Source organism: Colossoma macropomum, unplaced genomic scaffold (assembly GCF_904425465.1).
Source record: "Colossoma macropomum unplaced genomic scaffold, Colossoma_macropomum, whole genome shotgun sequence".
Classification (NCBI taxonomy): Eukaryota; Metazoa; Chordata; class Actinopteri; order Characiformes; family Serrasalmidae; genus Colossoma; species Colossoma macropomum.
Window position 1 is genome coordinate 15,200,534 of NW_023494791.1, and position 17,996 is coordinate 15,218,529.

General features: G+C 38.5%; 2 protein-coding genes across 4 annotated transcripts; one reads left to right on the top strand and one right to left on the bottom strand.

Moving 5' to 3' along the window:
* Positions 1-1,165: 1,165 nt before the first annotated feature.
* LOC118810367 (tumor necrosis factor alpha-induced protein 2-like) lies at positions 1,166-9,926 on the top strand. 2 transcript variants are annotated; one of them, XR_005007415.1, is made up of 13 exons: positions 1,166-1,300; positions 1,694-1,897; positions 2,115-2,775; positions 2,887-2,998; positions 3,116-3,220; positions 3,334-3,428; positions 3,562-3,654; positions 3,746-3,872; positions 4,100-4,225; positions 4,346-4,501; positions 6,432-6,553; positions 6,643-7,838; positions 9,818-9,926. XR_005007415.1 is itself a non-coding variant. In XM_036574071.1 (12 exons), exons 2-12 carry the CDS (start codon positions 1,699-1,701, stop codon positions 6,818-6,820), a joined length of 1,974 nt encoding a protein of 657 aa, XP_036429964.1. In that variant the 5' UTR covers positions 1,166-1,300; positions 1,694-1,698; the 3' UTR covers positions 6,821-7,861. The 2 variants fall into 2 exon arrangements, 1 of the variants encoding a protein (XP_036429964.1); XM_036574071.1 differs by lacking the exon at positions 9,818-9,926 and having other exon boundaries at positions 6,643-7,861.
* A 1,184-nt stretch (positions 9,927-11,110) lies between these two features.
* tnfaip2b (tumor necrosis factor, alpha-induced protein 2b) lies at positions 11,111-16,407 on the bottom strand. 2 transcript variants are annotated; one of them, XM_036573428.1, is made up of 12 exons: positions 16,285-16,407; positions 15,024-15,164; positions 14,152-14,812; positions 13,939-14,050; positions 13,724-13,828; positions 13,521-13,615; positions 13,331-13,423; positions 13,128-13,254; positions 12,809-12,934; positions 12,512-12,667; positions 12,292-12,413; positions 11,111-12,176 (listed from the first exon to the last, which is right to left on the bottom strand). In XM_036573428.1, the coding sequence occupies exons 1-12, from the start codon at positions 16,373-16,375 to the stop codon at positions 11,996-11,998; spliced, it is 2,010 nt and encodes a 669-aa protein (XP_036429321.1). In that variant the 5' UTR covers positions 16,376-16,407; the 3' UTR covers positions 11,111-11,995. The 2 variants fall into 2 exon arrangements, with proteins under 2 accessions (XP_036429321.1, XP_036429322.1); XM_036573429.1 differs by lacking the exon at positions 16,285-16,407 and adding an exon at positions 15,635-15,794.
* Positions 16,408-17,996: the final 1,589 nt, after the last annotated feature.

Below are 17,996 nucleotides of genomic sequence, written 5' to 3' on the forward strand. Positions count from 1 at the left end.
TAAATTCAATTGTGTTTTCTTCTCGTTGGTTTATGAACTGATACGCATAGTTATCGTTACTATGTAATGTCATTAAAACTTGAAGTATGATATTTGATTATTAATTAATTAATGATGGCGCAGTGGGTAGTGCTGTCGCCTCACAGCAAGAAGGGCCTGGGTTCAGTTCCTGACCAGGGTCCTTTCTGTGTGGAGTTTGCATGTTCTTCCTGTGTCCGGACTGGACTGGTGACCTGTCCAGGGTCTGCCCAATGACTGCTGAGATAGGCTCCAGCTCCCCCTGCGACCCAGGAGGATAAGTGGCTTAGAAAATGTGTGTGATGAGAGTAAATGTCATTTGTAGCTTTCCACCCCTGGAAATAGCAGAGAAGTCTAAGAAGTGAAGGCAAAATAAACTTTTTCAGATTTGCAGAATGAGTAATATGGTGGGGTGAGTCTGAAAAACAGATATTTAGCCTCTTAAATGTTGAGCCACCATATATAAAGCCGCAATGTATATCCTCCCTCTCTAAACCTACATTACATTCATACAGTGATCACTTTCTATAAGGCAACTTTGAAGGACACTTACACCACATTTTTCTCATGACAGAGGGCTCAGTGCTGTAGCATGGCTGCTGGCTTTCCTGCATTAAGCTTTTTGCCTGATTTCATTCCCAGCGTCATGATGATGACGGGGGTAACTAATCTGGTAAAAAGGCCTAAATGTGGCAAATATAACAGTCTAGACTAGACTGGGTTAAAAACAACAATGTTTATTTTTTTCATTAGGCTATCACAGCCACATGTAAAAATGACAATGTTTACAGTTCTGCGTAGTCTATAGGGTCATAGAAATCAGAATGAACACATGCTTTTTCTTTCAAAATAACAGTAAAATACAATAAATTCTGCCGGATGCCTCTGAAAGGAATAACCTAGCATCTAATGAGAACCAGAGGTATCCCAATTCACAGGCACTCAGCTGTATTCCTGGGAAATTTGTTACATAAGAAGCATCAATTTCACCACCCTTTTTCCGACAAGACCCACCCTGCTCTGCTACGATTGGAGACCTCTGTTCAAACCCAGGCATTGTAGAACAGCGACTGGCCTGCGAGTAAGATATACTAGCCAGTCCCAGCGCAAGAAGGCGTGGAAAAAATCTGAAGAAGTTTACGGGAATCTTAAACTGTGCTCCAGAGAAAGTGCTGGCCAGAGCGCCAAATCTTCCCCCCTCCCATCAAACATCATTGGTGTAGTGGGGATGCATATATAAAAGAGGACAGAACAAGTAGATAACTGAGACTTAGCAGAGACGGTAAGTACTATAATACTCTTTTTCTCATTGTCATCAGCTTTTATGTAAACTGACAGCTTTATACGTTTCAATCTCTGTATCTGTTTATGTTCTGCACCAAGACCTGACACTAAAATAACGGAGAGGACTACAGGACGTGTTCAGCTGTTTTGTTCAGTTTTTCTTTGTTCATGCTGGAAAATATTTTCAGAGTTTTTAAATCTCACATGCAATATGAATTGTTACTTTTGTTGTTTGTCTTTTGACTTAAAAGCTATGAGCTGAGCTAATATCTCCGTTCTCATTTTACAGTATTGCTCGTTGTACCATGCTGTTGTCATTTAAGCACTATTCCAACCTGTGGATGTTTGTGTGACTTTGTTAATGTTCTCAAAAATTCTTTTTGTCTTACAGAGAAGATGAAGATGAATATTAAACCACTATCCACCATAGAGAGAGCCATCTCATTATCTAAATCCAAATTTTCAAAATTTCAAAAAGTGAACTTACCATTTTTCAAGAAAAATTTGCTGAATACTGAAGAAGTGCAGGATGAGTGGCACAGAAAATGTGTGTGTGACTGTGAAGAAGTGCAGAATGATGACATACAGCCTGCAGGTAAGAAACCTGATTTCCCACCACATCAGGATGCCAATATTTTGGCCAAGCATCTGTAAATAATAAAATGGATTGTGTTTTTACACTGATGTTGTACACATCTTGTATATAATTTTGTGTTATTTTACTGCTGTAAGTGTTCTGTGCATGCTTTGTGAATGAAAGTTCAGGTTGTCCTTCTGTCTAAATGAATTCTCTTTGTTTCTGTACCTTTCAGAGATTCCTTTGACTTTTGAGCAGAACCTAAAAGAGCAGCACTTTGCAGTGGCAGGGAAGCAGCTGGTAAACCGTGAGGAGCATCTGTTTTCAGTAAAACAAGATGGGGTGGGATCCAGCAAGAGCCTTGTGGAGGAAGAGGAGGATAGTGAGGAAAGTCTGAGGAAAGACTTTGAAGACCTTTTGGAGGAGGTATGGTCAACAGTGGAGAATTCCTTCGAGGTCCAAACAGAGAACGAGAAAGAGGCGCTAAAACAGGCAGTCCTGGTCATACAACAAGAGGAGGAGCAGGACAGGAGATGGGAAGGGGTAGCAGAAAAAGAGCGCCCTCCATGGAGGCCTCGGTGCTGCAGGTGGACGCACGACTCTCTGCTTCAGAATATAGTTCAGCGGCGAATGGAAGAGGCAAAGTTAGACTCAAACGCTGACATTAAATCTTCAATCCAAAAGGAAATCATAGGCAAAGGTAAACAACTTAAGGAGGACCTGCTACACATTGCAGAACATGTGAGGAGCTGCTACCCAGGAGAGAATGTGTGCCAACTGTATGCCAAATTATACCATCAAGCATTTTGTGCCAAACTCAGGGAAATCACTGACTATGGACTCAGTGATGATGACTGCTCACATGTGCTGCAGTGGGTGAACATACATTATCCCAGGTAAGGCAGAAGATCTCATGTTGTGGCATTTTATAACTCAAATCTACATTAACAAATGAACCATAATCTACTGTACATTCCATTACTGAGCCATGCTCTGCTTTTTTGTAGTATCATGAGGCGTAAAGAGCTTAAAGAGGTTATTGAATATGAACAACTTAAAGCACTCCTACCTGAAAACATGCTTGAACCACTGGAGGAGCAGTGTTTGCCCGAAATAGAGGTATATTATCATTTAAAATCTCTTAAACAGTACTTATAATTAATTACTCAATTGCTGAGATCTTTTGACTTGTATGTGTTTTGACATTTGTTTATTCTTTCTTATTCATTTTCCAAGGATAAGCTGCAAACATGGTGCCAAAATATTTTGAAAGAGGAGAAAGCTGAGCCTGAATTGAGGGATGGATGCTACTTCAGCCCTCTGGCCACTGATGTGATCGAGGTACTACTGAATGTAGAGTCAAATGCAGTGCTATGTAAAGGGAAAAAGCAGTGCTGTGTAAAGTGATTATATGATATTCTGATTGAGAAAGACTTTCTGTCTTTCTCTGGCAGTGTGTCCATGGTGCTATAAAGTTAGCACAGGAAGTGCTGGGCTCTTGTTCAAAGCCTCAGAGGATCACACACCAGATTAAAGAATTCTTCATTTAGTAAGTCGATAATTCTTGGAACCTGGTTTCAAATATTTCTTGTATTACAGTTTCATACATCATACTTTACATTTTTAAAGACAAAATCAAACTTGCCTTAGTCATAATTGTGAATTTTTTTCTTTTTTTTCAGTTACCAGGATTACCTTAAGAGCATGACTGAGGGTAATCAGGGGAACACTGACGCTGTACTGAAGGCCAACCTTTTGTGTATCAGACAATTCAGGTGAGCATTTAGATGTTGACGGTAGAGTTTTTCAGTATTAAATCATATCTTTGAGATGATTCCTGTGTAAGACTTTTTGTTTTATCCTCAGGGAATACATGACAATGAATCAAGAACTCTTTCCTGCACATATCAAGTCCGACTGTATGAATTTGCTGGTCAGCATAAGAGAACTTTGCCATGGCTATTTCACCAAGTCTGTCCAGAAAGATCTGAAGGTAAGTCAGATCCAGTAAATGTATTTACTTCATTAACTGATTATTAGTTACTCCTAGCTTTTCTCAGCTAACTGCAATTTACCTCTTTTATTGGTTATTCCCTTTATTTGTCAGTACTCGTTCTGCAGTGGCTATCAGATCTTGTTTTGATGTTAATTCACTTATTAGGCCAGTGACCTGTAGAAGATAAAATGTTAACCTGTTCATGTGTTTGTTTACTTCCACAGGGGACATATGCCAAACTGGGTACTAGTGAGTGGCTCAAACACAGTGAACATGTGTGTGGTGAGCTGCTTGAAGGAGTGGACACACACATTCAGAAACTCACTAACTTGGATGAAACATGCTTTAAGGTACAGAGTGTGTAGATTTATTATCAAATAGATTAATATACTGGCTTCTGCATATATTTGGGATGGAATGATGGCGGCATATTGATTGATTTATTGATTGATTGATTGATTGATTGACAGGACCTGCTCAGTCATCTTCACAAAGAAGTGCTGGCAGAGTATGTAAGGACACTGATGAAGAAGAAGATCAAACTTGGAGATGAGAAGATACAACAACAGGCAGCTGAAGCATTATGTGACAACAACCAGAGAATACACAGCCTGTTTATTGAAGCTGTAAGTTTCTCTCTCTCTCTTTCTCTCTCTCTCTCTTCTCTCTCTCTCTCTCTCTCTCTCTCTCTCTCTCACACACACACACACACACACACACACACACACACACACACACACACACACACATATATAGTGCTAGGCAAAAGTTGGAGAGTATCTGTTCATTTTTTTTTCCAGTCAAAACAACCATTAAGTTACAAATTGTTCAATGTCAGGAAAAAGTACAAAACATACATTTAACAAAAAATTACACAACAGTCTCAAAAACTAAACATAATACCAAATTTTTCGGCTTGCAGAGTTTTGCCTTTATTACAGCTTCTATTCTTTTCATATTCTTTTCACTAGACTTGCTTTCACTTTTTCAAAGAAGGGATGTCTTTCTATGCTTCTATTAAACACCTTTAAGTTCTGTTCATCTGATTTTGACAGTTTTGATGGTCTTCCAGGTCCTACATGGCTGTTATGCGTCCCATTTTCTCGACATCGTTTAATAATTTTCTGAGACCTAATTTAAAAAAAAAAAATGTTTTTAATTTTTTCCTTTGATTTTTCTCTTCCTTTTTGCTAGTGAATTATCTTACATCTGTTCTTCTCAGAAGTATTTCATTTAGACGTTTTAGATGCTACATGAGAAAGAAAATTGCAGTGCAGCTACAGCTAAGGTGTGTTTGGTAGTTGCTTGTGTTAATGTTAGGGGCTCTTTGAAGGGGGACACAGCTGTAACCTAGTTTGGAAGATTGGAAAGATGGAAGAGTTAAAGTAGACGTAGGGTGCACAACAGCAAAAATGATGTACTTAGGCTCAATCTCGTTTCACTCCTTGCCCCTACCACTCAGCCCTTAGCCCTCTGTTTTGCACGTTCTCGTCTAGGATTAGGGTGTCGCAATTTTTGTTGAGACAGAGGGATAGGGTAAAGTGTTAGGGCTACATGGCCCTCCAAACGGAGGTTTTTCTGAGGCACACTCCAAACGGAGTGTTGTGAGGGAAAAAAAACGGCAAGATGGCTGCGCGAGTGACCAAAGAAACCCACAAATTTAAGTATTTTCTCCGTTAAAAAATTACGATAACCATTGTAGTATCTTAGTTTAATGTCGTTTAATGTTGTGGATTATGGTCGTTTTCTTCGTAACAAGCATAAAAAATCGCTAATAGCATGCTAATGTTAGCTAGCTAGCTAACGTTCTCGCTCCACCTTAAATAGTCCAGCAGTCCTGATGCCTGAAGTGCCAGAATGTAATCGCTGCACCATTTAAGGTGGAACGGGAAAATTCGAACAAGAAGCTGGTAAATAGCTGACTTCAGCTTCGTATCACCAAAGAATTAGCGGTGGGCGATAATAATGAATTGTCTTATACCCTTCTTTGAAAGCATATGATGCCCTAAATGTAACTAAAGCCCCGCGGCGAGGTTGGTGAACTTTTCCCTTCTCTGCTATCACTGAAGACAGGCCAGGTCGCCTACAGAGCACCTCTAACAGCCTGTTAATGAAGCAGTGTAATTTGAGGGTTGTCACATTTCGTAGGGCAAGATTTCAACCTCTATCCCTTGTAACTGAGTTCCAGGAGGTTAGGGTGACACTCGAAAACAAGGGGTAGGGTTAAAATGAAGAAATGGGATTGGGCCTTGTGTTGGAGGCTTCTGAGTAATTCCCTGTGAACTGGCCGTTTTGATCGGAAACTGAATGAATGAAGGGATGATTTCTGATCTTAGCATAAAACACATGAATATACGTATTTCGAAAGCACCATGCAAAAATCTATTCTTTTGTTTATTCAATTATATAAGCCTCCAACACTAAGTTATAACACTACTTACACATAATGACAAATAATACTTGAACACTTTCGAATGCTAGTGTGTATATATTGATTGACTGACTAATTGATTGATTGATTGATTGGTATTCTCTTTTATTTGATTTCATGAACAGGGGTCAAAAATGGATGACCTGGAAGACGTCCTGCCAAGACTTGCTGAAGTGCTGACACTGAAAGCTGTACACTTTATTGAATTTGAGCTTATGAATCTATCCAAAAGCTACCCTGACTTCAGGTACAGATTACCAAACATTTTATCACATTTAGGTTAAATATAACCTTTGCACTTTGGTAACAAGCTGTTCTGATCTTTGGCCTTTACAGTGAAGCTCATGTCTGTGCCTGGCTGCATCTCAAGGCGACCCTCTCTACCTCAGAGCTCAGAATGATCAGGAAGACTTTCTCAGAGTTAAGGGAGCTAAACACACCAAAAGAAATTGATAATCAGGAGCTGGATCCGCTCTACTCAAGCAGAGATTTCTTCTCTAAAGTGCTTGTGTAACAGGCCTTTGTTATGCTGCACAACAGTCCCTCATCCACATGTTGAGTTGTATTTAAAATGTTTTATGAAATGCACTGTAGATCTATTTAATTTCATATCATTGTTAATGCATTACAATGCTTTGTTTTTTCAATGCTGTTTTTTAAATTTTTTGGTAATAATACGCATTAATATAAATATTTTTACATAAATGTCTGTGTGTAATACTTGCATTTGCCTTTTTGCAGGGTCATTCTGGTATTCATTTGGACTGAACCAGAAGCCTGCAGTATAGAAATCACAGGAAAGACACTACTTCTGTTACAAACAAGGGCTGATTTCTTATTTGTGATGCTGCTTCCAGCACAGCTACAAAGTCTCTTCCCTAAATGATTTACACATCCAGGAAGAGAAGGATTTTGTAGAGTAGGTGTTTAAATAACACAAGATACTTTCTGTAGAATTCAAAACAACTTGAAGTGGAACTGGCAGTAGCAGTTAACCCGTTTACGTGGTTGATTGCAGTGGGTGGAAATCATGATATACGTTGTTTGTGTATTTCATATACAAAACTGAATTTACTTTCGAAGTGATTTAACATCATTGAACATCGAGACACAGAGAAGCTTCATCACAGTGACACAGTTTATAGAAGCAAAGGACAAGAAGCAATTATTTCTCCTTATGTTTTGTAGTTTAATCACTGAATAAAGTATCAGTTCATTAGAAGTGGTTGTCAGCTAATGAACTTACACCTTCATTAGGTAATAAAACAATAAATCTTTTAACAATTTTTAATAAGTCATAGTGCAATCTCAGTTACAAACCCTGCCTCCTCAACATGTGGCTTTTCAGCTTCATTTTACATGACCATTTTTTCTCATTCTTTGTTTCTGCAGTGCTCCGGACAGCGTCTCGCCAGCATCAGCTCTCCTCTGGATCACAGAAAGCACCCCCCTCTCAGGCTGATAATGCATTCCTGATGAATTTTGTTCTCTCCAGAGTTTCTAGAAGATTTTAAAGAGTATTTCGTAATGCGGTAAGTATTTTTCTATATGCAATTCCAATAATAGAAAACTAAGTAGAAAACGTGTAACTTTACCTGCATTTATTTACAGCAAGAGAGATGGAGAGAGAGAAAGAGGAATTAGGCAGAGTTATGTGATCAACTGACAAAATAAAGTCTCTGATGATGTAGTATCATCTGTGAGGTGAGATGTAATAATGAGGAGTAAATGTATTTTTGAAAAGGCATTTTTAAAGTAAGAGGAACTCCAGACGTGGCAACTGTACAGTTTTTTTCTACAATCAGACTGAATGATGATCTGAATATTATAGCACAGCACTGTTTAAACTCTGTTTGAGTGATGCCCTGATGTCTTTGATGGCTCTTTATTGATGTGAAGTGAGCTCTGTTTAGTCTGTACACAGCATGTATGCAAGAAAAGAACTTCATACTCCAGTCTGATCAGATCAGATTAGGCCAGTACACTTAAAACACAAAAGCACAACAGAATCACTGTACAGAGTTAACGGGGAACTGGTTTTAGACCAGATTTCCCAAATCACAACCATATATGGCTGTTTATCTCCCAAACAGTGATGAAACTAGCCTATATGTTAAACAGGTAAACCATAGGCTATGAGCAACACCTGTTAACTAAAGTAGCTAGCTGAGAGACACTTGAGATAAAATATACTCAATAGGTTTAATAAACAGATGCAAAATAAAAGAAGAAAACAGTAAACACAGTATGTGTTTATCTAGGAATAGCTAGCTTGTCAGCTCCTCCCTCAGGCCATTTTCTTTAGTTCATTTGTAAATGAATGAAGATGACTCAATATAATTTGCTACATGCAGCTCTGTGTGCTGGCAGTGTTCTCTCCTCTCAGTCATCTTGAATGCCTCTACATATGTGGTGTCACATTTTAAAAGTACAGGAATCAGCTTTGCTACAAATGCAGGAAAACTCCATAAACCTCAATTTCAAAGATGAAAGATTTCCTGATCTTGCATAAAATAGTACATCCTCCAGTAAATTAAGCTGTTGATTTAAACTGAAACATTATTAGTTGTTATTAGTTATGTATTTATACCCAGTTGATATTTTATCTCAGTTCAGTCATTCTTCAAGCAGTTAAACAATTTAGACCTGGATGGGATAATGTGTGACTAAAACCAATGTGGAGCACAGCTCTGAAATTTTGCATAGTTTAATGAATTACATTCATTTTTTTTTGGTTTGACATCCGTTACATAGCCCTAGGTTCTATCCCACTAGAAAGAGTGTGCAAAATATTGCCCTTAAATCACATACCAGTAAAATTATAATCAAAATCATTCATCATAGTGCTTTAAATTGAAAGAGAACAGCTAGATGTGCACGCAGGATTCCAGGAAAGGCAGAGAAACAAGAGACATCTTAACTGATGTACGCTGGACAATTAAAAAATGTAAAACAAACCACATCACTTATTCTGTGGATATTATGAGAATAATCATTGGAAAATACAACTACGCTTTTAACTTTTGCAAAAGATTAAAATCATACCTAACTTGCACATACCTGCTCTAACACACTCATTTCAACTCAAGAAAGGCTTAATCAACTGACGAGTTGAAGAATGTGTTAGCACCAGAAAAAACAAGCAAAAAAAAAACCCTAAATGTACAGGACAGGTTTTTATATAATAGTCTATATTTCTTCCAAGATATGCATGTATGTGGTAAGTAGTATTTTGTACCTCCTTGTGTACCACAATGAAAATGTGAAAAAGATGTGGAAGGCGATTTACCATGTAGAACAGGGGTGGACAACTCCGGTCCTGGAGGGCCGGTGTCCAGCACAGTTTGGTGATCTACCTGCTCCAACACACCTGATTACACTTATCTGTTAATTGCCAGATTTAGTGGGTGTCTTTTAGGGGGGAAACCTCCAAACTGTGCTGGACACTGGCCTTCCAGGACCGAAGTTGTGCACCCCTCTTATAGAACAAATGTGTCATATCTTCTCCCAGCAGTTCCAGGACTGGACACCAGGGGCCCCTGTCCCCAGTCACATTCACTCCCGACAGTCCCAATACTGGCAATCAGAAGTCCCAATTACCAGAATACTTACCTGTTTCTATGGTAACTCCTGATCAACCCCAACAGTTGGCCCTTCCAGCCTCATTACCTGCCCTTCGAGAAACGTCTTTACGCCGTTATTTGGTGAAGTACTGTTAGTCAGAACCCCACGCAATTCTCAGCATGTTTCTCTGTCTGGTTTCTCTATGTCTGCTCTCACCTTCTGGATTTTAGCTTTCTGTTTTATTATTAGGTCCATTTTTAGAGTAAAGATACAAACCTTTTAGAGTAAATGTGTCCCAATTTAACGGTATCACAGAAAATAACATAAGGTTTCTCAAGTATTTAAAATGGTTTTACACACACATGCTTAGTATGTTTTATTTGTTACACAGAACACAGCTTTTGCCAAAATAAAATGTTAAAAAAGTGGAATTATGTAAATATCAGGACTTGAGCAAGTTAAGTTAGATAGAGTTAGTATTGGTATTGGTACTCGGTATTGACCGATACTTAAAGATCAGCGATCAACGGAAGGGAAAAAGTGGTATTGATACATGACTGGTTTGAGAAGCGTGACTGACTGGTTTGAGAAGTCAAAGCAGAAGCTCCTTTTGCCCATACAGAAGCACATCTTGACTGCACTGCAGAACATCCTGCTCTACAGGGAAGCTCAAAGTGATTACCACACGAGGAGGATCATAAAAAGTACATCAGGATGTTATACTGAAGGAGGACAGATAAATTCTTATCCTTCGATTACATAAAATCCAGGGAATGAATGGCTAGAATTTCTGTTCACTGAAGTTATTTGTGTAACAGCTGCTTTCATATATATAACATTCTGTTTCACTCCACTGTCTAAATACTGCTCGCTAGACCCTAATGACTGCTGTAGAAGACAATAAGTTCTAAATATAAACAGTACATTAGTTATAATATTGATTTCTTAAGTTTAAATATACATACACACAACCAATTACCTAAAACTACATCATCCTGTATTTGTTCAGTACTTGTGTTCTGAAGTTTTATAGTGTGAAATGACAACTGTATCCTGTCAGGTATGTAAATGCTAAGAAAAAAAATGCTCAGAGGCCCAGAGGTCCAATGAAACATGTTCATTACATCTCTTCAGAGGTAACTCTCAGTACATAACATTAGATATAGCACATCAAAGGGCATTTCACAAATTATGATTTCTAAAGGGGCTCCATAAAAGAAGGCCAAAAGTGCGGTCCGTTCAGAATGTCCCTAACCTTTCCTGCTATTTGATAAGTTTGGCAGAAGTTATCAAACAAAAAATCCTGCTTTGTGAAATTTCCCACACATGGATATGCTTCACTTCAAGCAGAAAATATTCCGTAATCTGTGTCTAAACACCTCTACGAAATCCATCTCTTCCAGGACTGGATGTGTAAATCGTTTAGGGGAGAGTATTTTTGTCTGTACTGGAACTAGTGTTGCAAGTTAGAAAGATTTGTTTGGAAAAGAAATAGTGTGTTTCCTGTGATTGTTGCAGGCTTTTGGATGCTGCATTACTGACTAAACATTCCGCAGGTGAATGGAATTCGGATATTATTGTGTCGATCATAACATCTTGAACTGAGCCTGTTGTAGTCATAAAGGAAACTCCCATGCACACAAATTACTGATATCGAGTCACCTATTTTAGATTTGGGCCTTTTTCCACTGGCTTACAGCCATACACCAGAAAAGACAGGATAAGTGTTAATGTCTGGTTAATTTATTATCCAACACATTCAAACTCTGCATTACCCAACACAATGAAGCAGGATGTGGATATTTATTTAACATGACTGAAATGTTTAATCTGTTTCAATACTAATTTAAAGTAATTCCAGACTGTACAGATTTTACATGTTTCAGTCCAAACGAATATTAAAATGAAAAAGAGACAAGTATGACACACAAAAAAACATAAATAAAAACTATTTATAGCTTATTTATAGCTTATTTTTTTACAAAAAATATAAAAATTGATTGAAAAAAAACATTGAAATCCGTACACAATGAAATAATATTAAGCAGATTCACAGTGCATTTTACAAAACACTTTACATACAACTCAGCATGTGGCTGAGGGACTGTTGTGCAGTACATCAAGCCTATTTCACAAGCACTTTAGAGAAGAAATCTCTGCTTGAGTAGAGCGGATCCAGCTTCTGATTCTCAGTCTCCTTTGGTGTGTTTAGCTCCCGTAACTCTGAGAAAGTCTTCTTGATCATTTTGAGCTCTGAGGTAGAGAGGGTCGCCTTGAGATGCAGCCAGGCGCAGACATGAGCTTCACTGTAAAGGCCAAAGATCAGAACAGCTTGTTACCAAAGTGCAAAGGTTATACTTAACCTAAATGTGCTCAAAGAGCTAAAATGTTTGGAAATGTTTGGAAATGTTCAGGCTGTACCTGAAGTCGGAGTAGCTTTTGGATATATTCACAAGCTCTAATTCAATAAACTGTGGATCCTTTATTGTCAGCAGTTCAGCAAGTCTTGGAAGGACGTCTTTCAGGTCATACAAGTTTGACCCCTGTTCATGAAATCAAATAAAATTGTCAAAAAACATAATTTTTTATGTTTTGATGTTTTGTGTGTGAAAAGTATATATATGTATATGTATATACTTACAGCCTCAGTAAACAGGGTGTGTATTTTCTGGTTGTTGTCATGTAACGCTTTAGCTGCCTGTTGTTGTTTCTTCTCATCTCCAAGTTTGATCTTCTTCTTCATCGTTTTCCTCACATACTCTGCTAGCACTTGTTTGTGAAGATGACTGAGCAGGTCCTGTCAATCAATCAATCAGACAGTCAGTCAATCATCAGACTCCACAACTCTGTCCCAAGTCTATGTCCTAATGCAGAAATCATGTTCATGTTCATATTCATCATATTCATGTATTTGTTAATACATCTACACACTCTGTACCTGAAGGCATGTTTTGTCCAAGTTAGTAAGTTTCTGAATGTGTGTGTCCACTCCTTCAAGCAGCTCACCACACACTTTTTCACTGTGCTTAAGCCACTCCCGAGTGCCCAGTTTGGAATACTTCCCCTGTGGAAGCACACAAACAGGTTAAAACTGTGTCCTCGACATTTCTTCAGCTGAATAAGAGAACTGAAAGTGAACTGATATTAAAAGATGTGGAAATAAGATGTGTAAAGCATAGTTGTTGCAGCAAGAGAGCAGAGGGCATTAATCAGTATATCAGATAATAAAATAAATAAATTGATTAGATCTGACTTACCTTCAGATCTTTATGTATAGACGTGGTGAAATAGCCATGGCAAAGCTCTCTTATGTTTGTGAGCAAATCCATGCAGTCAGTCCTGATATGTGCAGGAAAGAGTTCTTGATTCTTTCTTATGTGTTCCCTAAGAAAAAAACAACGTGTTACGCAGGAATCATCTCAAAGATGTAATTTGCAGCAAAATATTTCTGGATGCTCACCTGAGTTGTCTGATACACCGAAGGTTGGCCTTCAGTACAGCGTCAGTGTTCCCCTGATTATCCTCAGTCACATTCTTAAGGTAATCCTGGTAACTGAAAAGATCAAAATTTATCAGAAACATGACAAAGCAAGTTTGATTGTGACTTTAAAATGTGAATTATGAATGTGATGCAAGAATTAATGACTCACTTAATGAGGAATTCTTTAATCTGGTGTGTGATCCTCTGAGACTTTGAACAAGAGCCCAGAACTTTCTGTGCGGACGTCATAGCACCATGGACACACTGCCAGAGAAAGACAGAAAGTCTTTTTCAATCAGAATATCACACAATCACTGTACACAGCACTGTTTTTTCCCATAGCACTGCATTTGACTGTACATTCAGTAGTACCTCAATCACATCGATGGCCAGAGGGCTGAAGTAGCATCCATCCCTCAATTCAGGCTCAGCTTTCTCCTCTTTCAAAATATTTTGGCACCATGTCTGCACCTCATTCTAGAAACATGGAGAAAAGACAAAGATCAAAACACATACACACCAAAAGATCTCAGCAGCTGAGTAATTAATTATAAGTACTGTTTAAGAGATTTTAAATGATAATATACCTCTATTTGAGTCAAATACTGCTCCTCCAGTGGTGCAAGCATGTTTTCAGGTAGGAGTGCTTCCAGCTGTTCATATTCAATAACCTCTTTAAGCTCTTTACGCCTCATGATACTACAAAAAAGCAGAGCATGGCTCAGTAATGGAATATACAGTAGATTATGGTTCATTTGTTACAGTTATAAAATGCCACAACATGAGATCTCCTGCCTTACCTGGGGTAATGTATGTTCACCCACTGCAGCACATGTGAGCAGTCATCATCACTGAGTCCATAGTCAGTGATTTCCCTGAGTTTGGCACAAAAGGCTTGATGGTATAATTTGGCATACGGTTGGCACACATTCTCTCCTGGGTAGCAGCTCCTCACATGTTCTACAATGTGTAGCAGGTCCTCCTTAAGTTGTTTACCTTTGCCTATGATTTCCTTTTGGATTGAAGATTTAATGTCAGCGTTTGAGTCTAACTTTGCCTCTTCCATTCGCCGCTGAACTATATTCTGAAGCAGAGAGTCGTGCGTCCACCTGCAGCACCGAGGCCTCCATGGAGGGCGCTCTTTTTCTGCTACCCCTTCCCATCTCCTGTCCTGCTCCTCCTCTTGTTGTATGACCAGAACTGCCTGTTTTAGCGCCTCTTTCTCGTTCTCTGTTCGGACCTCGAAGGAATTCTCCAATGTTGACCATACCTCCTCCAAAAGGTCTTCAAAGTCTTTCCTCAGACTTTCCTCATAATCCTCCTCTTCCTCCACCAGGGACTTATTAGACCCCACCCCATCTTGTTTCACTGAAAACAGACGCTCCTCACGGTTTATCAGCTGCTTCCCTGCCACTGCAAAGTGCTGCTCTTTTAGGTTCTGTTTAAAAGTCAAAGGAATCTCTGAAAGGTACAGAAACAAAGAGAATTCGTTTGGACGCCAGGACATCCTGAACTTTCACACTTACAGCACTGAAATAACATAAAATTATAAATAAGATGTGTACAACATCAGTATAAACAACATAAAACCTTTAATCATTTAAAGATGTTTGACCAAAATATTGGCATCCTGATGTGGTGGGAAATTAGATGAGTGGTAAAGTTTTCTTACCTGAAGTCTGGTTGCCATTATTCTTTGTTTGTAAATTCTTTTTGAAAAATGGTAAGTTCACTTTTCGAAATTTTGGAAACTTGGGTTTAGATGATGAGACGGCTCTCTCTAAGGTGGATGGTGGTTCGACAGTCATCTTCGCTGGAAGACAGAAAGAATTAAATGAGAACATTAACAAAGTCACACAAACACCCACAGGTGGAAACAGTGCTTAAATGACAGTAATTTGGTACAATAAATGACAACAATATTCTCAGAAGAGAGCAGGGTTATAAGAGCAATATATATATACATTAGAACATTAGAAAACAAACAAACAACAATAACAATCCACATTGTATTAATTTAATTATTACTATTTAATTAGTATTTAATTAAAAACTCACAGCTATTTAAAAAAATAAAGGCTTCATTAGTAGGGATGTAAGAAGAGAGTTTTTGGTTTTGTAAAAAATATTTGTCAGCATGAATAAAGTAAAAATGACCAATGTGTTATATAGTTAAACATATACAAACAAGTTGAACATGTCCTGTAGTCCTCTATATTATTATTATTGGTCAGTTAAAATAAAGGCTTCTGACACTGAGAAAAGGAGTATTATGGCACTTACCGGCTCGGCTTAATCTCCCTGCTCTGTTTCATCTCCTCTCCTCTTTTATGCAAACCCCCCTACACTAATGACGCTTGCTGGGAGGGGGAAGACTTGGCGCTCTGGCAGAGACTTTCCCGTGAACTGTTTTTAATTCCCATCAACTCATTCTGCTGTCTGGAAAGCTGGTCACGGGAAGCGTTTTTTTTTTTTCCATACCCGTCTTCCGACACACCCCGCCCCACTGTGCTGGGATTGGCCAGTAGTTCTTACTTACAGGCACTTTTTACGGTTTCAAAACGCTTTGGTTGACGGTCAGTGAACCAATGGTTGCGCAGGAGGGCGGGGCTGGTCGAAAAACGGGTGGTAAAGTTGATGGTCGTTATATATCAACGAGCATCTTTCCTGGCAATGCAAACGAGTGCCTGACAATTAGGAAACATCTGCGCTTCTCATTCGGTGCTAGACTAGTTTTTTAGAAGATACCCGTTATTTTAACAGAGCAATGGCCTACATGCGCTTAGCGGTTCTGTAGGCGTGGCTGGATATTCAAGAGTTTTACACGTGGTTTATAGCAGCTAATGAACAACGTCGATGTCTTTAACCCAGTCTAATCTAGACTGTAATATTTGCCACATGTAAGCCTATATCAGATTAACACAAGCTCTTACCCTGCTCCTCCTCCTTCTCCTCATCACCATCATTATGATGCTGTGAGCGAAAATAGGTTAAAAGCCTCAGGAAAGGTAAGCAGGATGCCATATTACAGCACAGGAGTCCTCTCTTGTGAAAGACGTTTGGTGTAACTGCTTCACAGCTTATAGAAAGTCATGTGATGGAGGTTTATGCTGTGGTTACACATGTGTCTTTGTGCGTAATGCTTTTGTCCTCGAAGAAGAAGAAAAAAAAAGCCTCACTGATGCTAACAAAATTCATCTCTGCAACCCATTTTCCCAAACACTGCAGTAGAGGTCAACTGTAGATGCACAAACCTGCGTTTAAAATAAAGATTAGTGTAAACTTAATGCAATATTTCCTGAAAATGTAAAATTGCATTACTCATAACAGTCATTCAGTTGAAGTGCTGACATGTATTTATTGCCACAAGTCATTCCTGTCCTCTGAAACCTTTATTGACAGGAAACAGAGCTGACAATAAGCTTTAAGACATCGCCCTTTAAAAAACTGTTTTAGTGTTTTAGTCTTTTAAAGCAACACAAAAAGAGCTTGTGTGGCTAATAATGTCTTCTTGTTCTCTATTTAAAAAATCACACACTAAAAATCCACACAGTACAGCATCATCAAGTCCAACATTTACAGATATTTCGATACTTTGGGGACAATGAAGAGAGCTGGAGATTCATATCACACCAACACATACACAGACATTTCATCATGGGGGGATTTCACAGAGCAGCCCTTGTGCAATATTAAGGTCAAGTAGAGCCTAAGCCTGTAGCAGATGAAGACAGTTTGTGCAATATGAGGATGACTTGAATATATGAAGACTTGAAAAAGAGGAAATATTCATTTCAACTTCCAGGTTTTGTTCTGTATACTTTTAGAATGGTGTGATTACTGTTTATGGCCTCAGTTTCAGGATTTTTCATCAGTTTGTGTGGACATGTGAAAGGACTGTTCCCACTGAATATATTCTGAATGTATAGAATATGAATATAATTCAAGAAAGGAGTCAAAATGCACCCTGGATTGTTTATACTATTCCAGTCTTAAGTTCTTGATTGAAGCTACCAATTTAGGGAATGTGTCTATACAGTTTAAATAACAGACCTTTTCTATTGTACAAAACACAGCTCTTTCCATTTTTAAGATCACTTTCTTAAGTGCAAAACACTCCTCTACTTTCACACCTCTATTCTTCCTTTATCCCTTTTTCATTACATATGTACCTTTCCACTGGGATAATAAATGTAGAGCACCTTTATGATACACAATTGGGCCTTACATATAATTTTGTTCTTTTAGGGGGACATTGACATTGTTTGTACCCTGAGGGACTGAAATGTACCTGTAAAGTGCCCTTTTCCTGACAGTGTTGAAACATGTTACTCCTTCCTAAATTTTAGAGCTACGAACACCAAATTACAGATTAAACAGAAAAAACGTTTAATGGAAACTGTGATGGTGTTCTTTCATCTCTGGACTGTCATGCTCAGGGCAGTAATAGTTCAACAAGGGGTTCTGATGCATGAACATGTAGCACTGTTGTTGCTTTAGAGTGATCATTATATGAAATGGTGGCAAGTCAGTAAGTGTAATCCAGTGAGGATTGTAAGGAAGGAAAGGCAAGACATCCACTCATTTTCACCCCTTAAAATCCCAGGCTTATTACGTATTAATCTTATTCAGTAACTACAGGGAC

Coding starts and splice junctions, on each gene's coding strand:
- LOC118810367 (XM_036574071.1), top strand. CDS start 1,699: ATGAAGATGAATATTAAACCACTATCCACCATAGAGAGAGCCATCTCA. Junction 2,776..2,886: donor GTGAACATACATTATCCCAG/GTAAGGCAGAAG, acceptor GCTTTTTTGTAG/TATCATGAGGCGTAAAGAGC. Junction 4,502..6,431: donor ACAGCCTGTTTATTGAAGCT/GTAAGTTTCTCT, acceptor TTTCATGAACAG/GGGTCAAAAATGGATGACCT.
- tnfaip2b (XM_036573428.1), bottom strand. CDS start 16,375: ATGGCATCCTGCTTACCTTTCCTGAGGCTTTTAACCTATTTTCGCTCA. Junction 15,165..16,284: donor GGAGAAGGAGGAGGAGCAGG/GTAAGAGCTTGT, acceptor TCTGTCTTCCAG/CGAAGATGACTGTCGAACCA. Junction 13,255..13,330: donor CGGTGTATCAGACAACTCAG/GTGAGCATCCAG, acceptor TTTTTTTCTTAG/GGAACACATAAGAAAGAATC.